This window comes from Pteropus alecto, unplaced genomic scaffold (assembly GCF_000325575.1).
Source record: "Pteropus alecto unplaced genomic scaffold, ASM32557v1 scaffold45, whole genome shotgun sequence".
Classification (NCBI taxonomy): Eukaryota; Metazoa; Chordata; class Mammalia; order Chiroptera; family Pteropodidae; genus Pteropus; species Pteropus alecto.
This window is the reverse complement of record NW_006442491.1, coordinates 18127475-18132918: the sequence shown is the minus strand read 5'-3', so window position 1 is coordinate 18132918 and position 5444 is coordinate 18127475. Positions and strand designations below refer to the sequence as shown.

The following is a 5444-nucleotide window of genomic DNA, read 5'->3' as shown; positions in this document are numbered from 1 at the left end:
GGGTGGTGGTGGGAGTGACATGATTAAATCTGCGTTTTTGAAAAGATCCCTGTGGCTGCTGTGGAGAGAGGAAGGGAGGTGGGGGAGGCAAATGGATCTAGGGAGACCAGTGAGAAGGCTGGTCCAGTTGTTCAGATAAGAGATGACGGTAGGTATAGACTAGGCCGGAGACTGAGAAAATACAAGAGGAAAAGTCACCAGAACCTGGTAATGGATTGGGTGATACCGTGAGGGAGACAGAGTCAGGGGAGATGACTTCTGGGTTTTGTGGTTACACAATTGGATAGGTGCTGGTGCTATTCATGGAGATGGGAAACCCTGAAGGAGAACCAAATTGTGGCTTCAGACTTGGGCTGATCTGTGAGGCTTTTGGGATATCCTTGTGGAGATGGCCTGCTAGTAGATATGGATTTGCAGCTCAGAAAGGAGGTCGGAGTTGAAAATGTAAATTTATGAATCATCTGTGTGTGGGCGGAAACGGAAGCCGTGGGTGTAATGGGATTGCTTCATGAGTATACAGTGAGAAGAGGAGAGTCTAGGAAAGAATGTTGCAAAACACAAACTAGATCATAAAAAGGAACAGGAAATGAGTTCCTTCCTTGGGTATAGAAAGGTGAGTCTGCAAAGTTGCTGGGTAGAGCAGCCAGACAGATAAGTGAACCAGAGTTGCATCATGAAAGTCTTCCTTTCAGAGAACTGTGAAAAGCAGACTAGATTGATGTGCTAATTGAGGTGCTCTGGGCTGTAGGTAACAGAGACCTGATTCAACTGACTTAAAACAATAAAGACACTCATGTCACATACCCTGAAGTCCAGAGGCAGCACACTTATGGGTGCAGCGCATTTCAGGGTGGATTTTTTCCTTGGCTCCCCGATGTCACAGGGATATGGGGTGTCATCAAGGCTGTGAGCTTCATGCTATTAACCCAGGCTGGTTCCCTTTCTGGTCACAAGATGACATGCTTCCTTGTTCATGTTCAGAGGGAGAAGAGACTTGGCTTCCTTTCTCTTAAGAGAGAGGAAGAAGTAAAATTTCCCATTAGCTTCCAGCAAACCTCTCCTTAAGCCTCGTCGGCCAGAATTGAGTCATATACTCATTTCTGAACCTGTGGGGGATGGGATTACTCTTCGACCAGTTAAGACCAGCTAAGCTGATGTTCAGCCCCTAAATTGCATGGCTGCCAGTCAAGGAGGGAGGGACGGGATGGATGAGAGATCTATAACTGGGCTGGGTATAGTCAGTGGGTACCCAGCATCCATTCCCATCTTCCTCTGAGGAGTATTGCTTGTTGGAGAGTTAAAAACGACTTTACTCAGACTTCCTTGCAGCAAGAATACTGACAGTGAATTAGCTTCTGCCAGTAAGGTGCAGTTCTGTGAGATGTGGATGGCAGAGTGAATAGGGGCCATTTTCTTATTGCTTTGTCTCTTGCTACTGGCAAGACGGTCGTGGAGGCACTAAGTTTTCCTGTAACAGTGGTCCAGTGTTGAGCCACCAGCTTAGTGGGAGATGGGAGACAGTTATAGAGGCAGTGGCAGGGTCCTCCTCATCTCTGGATCACACCTCCAGGCTGTGTTGTTGAACTCAGTAGTTCCAGAGCAGTCAGTCTCCTGACTCCCCATCTGCTTGTGGCTGTGTTGTTGAACTCAGTAGTTCCAGAGCAGTCTCCTGACTCCCCATCTGCTTGAGGAAGAGGTAGCAACTCCCCTGGCAGGCCAGTTTTGCAGCGATATTCTAGGGAACCCACATAGGGCTCACCCCTTCAGCCCTTACAATAATTTTGTCGGCAGCCAATTCCCTATGTTAAACACTTTCCATTTCAAAGGGAATTAATACAGGGAATTAGATATTTATAAAATGCTGATCTGAGAGGGTTCTGTTCCCTGGACCTGAAACAAATATAATCGATGCCACAACTAATCAGGAGCAGTGTGTAGCCACAGAGGACTGTGTGTGGATAGCTGGCGAAGGCCATGTGTGCCTGGGCTCCTCAAAACCCCATTGGAGACTTTGTGGGGGCTTCCCATACTGCTGTTATTGCTGGAGACACCTAGCACACGGCTCAGGATGCTGTCACCTGTTCAGAGGTGTGTCAAGGAGAACGAAGACAGGCACCAGGGTGAGGGTCTAAAAGTTGAGTACACTGCAAACAAAAGGAGGAAACCTGAAAGGTGGCCCCAAGGGAGTTAGGGTTCCAGTCTGCAGTTCTCAGCCCTCAGCCTGTCATCCAGCCCTCAAAGCACACAGGCCCCACCTCTCAGTGAGTCTATGGTGAGGGTTGGAATTAAGTAGCATGGTGTTGGTGGTCCATAACGAAGTTTTTAGTAAGGCAAGGACAGACTTGTGTTTTGAAAGATCACCAAGACAGCTGGCACAGGGAATGGTTATCCAATGTCTTCCTGAACACTTTTAGTGACAGGTAGCTTGAGCTCTAAGAGCAATTCACTGTTTTTGGACAACTGTTTGCATGCATGTACTTGCTGCTTGTGTGACCAATAGGGCTGGCCAGAAACTCAGCCAGAGCAGTAAGGGATGGGGGTAGGGAGAATATAGGGCTTGTAAACTGGCTGTCAAGGGACAAATCTGGCTCACAGTTGTATTTGTTTGGGAGCTGTAATTAATTTGAATTGCAATTCTTTAAGATGAGATACATTCCTTCTTGGTAGTCACAAGCTCCACCATTCCCTAATGTCTTAAGGCAATCTGCTTTATTCACTTATGTTTTTAATCTAGTTTTTGCACGCTTTGAGTTTGCAACCCTAGTATTAGAGGATTATTTAGGACTAGGGATGTCTGGGACCTTGTGGATGATGTCAGGGGACACTGGATGTGTGCGACCCCTGGTGGCAGCTGCAGGCTGGTCAGGCTACAGGGAGGGAAATGGAATGGAATGGCTTCCTCTCAGATGCCCTCCCCCTCCCCCCACCTCCAATCACAAAGTCTAGAGGCACTGGTGAGTGGCCAAAGTCCCTTTAATATCCCTGAATTGCGTTACAAGTAATACTGCTGGAAGTGAGGAAGGGATGGGAGTCTGGGGGTGGGGTGAGGGGAGACGGGGAGGAGGAGGGGGAGCGCCAAGCGCTCATACAAAATATGGCCAAAAGGCTTAGCATGCATGGAAAATTATTGCTGTCGGAAGTTCCTATTTACAGGGTCAACACCCTCCGTAATTGCTTCTACGACCCCTCTCCCTTCCCCCGTCTCTGCGGCCTCCCTCCATGAGTGGGCCTGGAGCTGAAAAGCCCTAGAGAAGTGCCCCTGCTCCAGGGGTCCCTCCAGTCTCCACCCTCGTTTGTGGCTAGGGGTAGAACGGCAGGGTCGGAGAGTCCAAGACTCTGTCCCCCGAGCTGGGCACCTAGCAATGGGGCAGAGGCATGTGCTTAAAGCAGAGGGGGCCGGCCCGCGTGGAGGTGTGTGCTTCGGTTCTCGCCCAGGCATGCCAAAGCGCTGCAGGGGAGGTAGTGGCGGCCAACGAGGGGGCGGCTGACAGCTCCTGCCCCTCTGCCCGGGAGAGTTGCATAGATGTGGCCAGGAGGGAGCGCTCCTCCCAGGGAGCAAATCGGGCCAGAGGCCCCAGCGGGGTCCGGGGCTCAGTCGGTCCCTGGAACCTGGGGTCCCTCCAGAAGAGGAATAAATAGGAAACAAATGAGGAGGCTCCTCTCTCTGGTCTCCCTGGAATGGGAGTGGAAGGCTCAGGAGGGTGGGGACCTGCCCCATGACTGGACCTTCTGACACCCCTTGTCCTCCAGTTGAGGGTCAGCAGGCTATCCTCCCATTTTCTGCCCCCTTCCCCAAAGAGTTCAGGCTCTGATGAGGGTGGGCTTCTTCACTCCCCAAGACGGGGATATATGTGGGGAGGGAGGGACAGCCCTCTATGGCCTTTGCTGTCCCTCTCCCTGCCTGGCTCCCTGACCTCCCAGTCCAGCTGGGGAAGCCAGACTGTCCCTGGGTGAGGCCAAGAGATTAAATAGAATAATAAATAGATAAATAAATAAATACACAAATAGCTGGAGAGGCCCAGCTGGACAGGGAAAGGGCATTTGTGAGGTGCCCCAGACCTCCCCCAGCAAATAAGGAGGAGTACCTGTAGTCCCGGGGGTGGGGAAAGTGCTCAGAGAATCTGGGGAGAGGGCAGCTTGAGGCTGGAAGCCCAGGCAAGGGCTGTCCTCTGGTGAGAGAGGCTACATTAGGGGGCGGGGCCTGAACTGCCCCCTCAAGTCTGCTCCAGGTCAGGAGAACTCAAAGGGGTGAGCGCTGCTAGGATGAGAGGATCTGGAGGGAGCAGTAGGGGATGGATGGGGGTGGGTGAGAAAGCCTTCCCTCCCCTCCCCGCCACAGGACTGAAGAGGGCGGGTTGTGGCGTGTGAATATCTGGACCTAAGGCTGGGATATGGAGGGGATCAGTGCAGACACACATACAGGGAGACTCAGCAGAGGGGCCAGAGGGATGGTCTGGAGTTGGAATGTGGTCTGGGGGCTGCAGGACCCGCGTTTGGGTGTGGATGGGAAAACCAAGGCAGGCGTGAGAGTGAAGGATAGGTTTGGGCCTTAGATTAGGGGCTCCGAGAGAGGAATGGTTGGAGAGACTCAGCTGAAAAGTGAGGAAAAGTCTGAACGATAGAAGGGGAGAGGTGCAGGGTCTGGGCGGGGGGAAATTCCGGCTTTAGGGCCCGGAAGAGGCGCGGACCTGGTGCCTGAGCTGGGAACCTTGAGGGCGAGGACAGGGAGTCAAGGTCCGAGTCTTGGTAGCCAGAAAGGATAATGTGGGTCAGGATGCGCTGGAAAAGACAGTGCGGGGAGTGAGTTGTGGATTTGGGGGCTGGAGAGAAAAGTTCCAGTTGGGAGAGGGAGGTCCCCATGAGGAGCTTGGGCTGGGAAACGCAGCTGGGGTTTGGGGAGGGCGCAGCTGGGGAGTCTCCGGGCGCTTGGTGAGCGAGTTCCCGGCGCGGGGGCGCGGCAGGAGGCTCAGCTGGCGGGGCCAGATGGGGGTGGTGGGGGCGGCTCGGCCCCCTTGACGCAGGCAGCCTCGCAGTGCTTGTGGAGGTAGGACTTGAGCGCAAAGCTCTTGTCGCACTGGCGGCAGCGGTAGTGCTTGAAGGCCGAGTGCGTCTGCATGTGCGCGCGCAGGTTGGAGCGGTCGGCGAAGGCCTTGCCGCAGTGCGCGCAGCCAAACGGCTTCTCGCCCGTGTGCGAGCGCATGTGGCCCTGCAGCAGCCAGGGCCGGGAGAAGGCCTTGCCGCACACGCCGCACTTGTGGCGCAGGTTGTGCGTGAGCACGTGCATTGCCAGCGCTGGCATAGACACGTAGGCCTTGCCGCATGTTGGGCACTTGCGCGCCAGCTGACTGTCCAGGCTGCGGTGCGTCTGCTTGTGGCGACTGAGGTTCGACGACGTGGCGTAGGTCTTGCCGCACTCGGCGCACGCGTGCCGGTGTCCGCCGCCC

General features: G+C 53.9%; 1 protein-coding gene across 1 annotated transcript in view; it reads right to left on the bottom strand.

Annotated features, from left to right (window-relative positions):
- Positions 1-4966: 4966 nt before the first annotated feature.
- Positions 4967-5444, bottom strand: part of SCRT2 (scratch family transcriptional repressor 2) — an 11864-nt gene continuing 11386 nt past the window's right edge. The window contains 1 exon segment of the mRNA XM_025039691.1: positions 4967-5444. This exon segment is cut by the window's right edge and continues 107 nt beyond it. Coding sequence (XP_024895459.1) covers positions 4967-5444 — 478 coding nt within the window.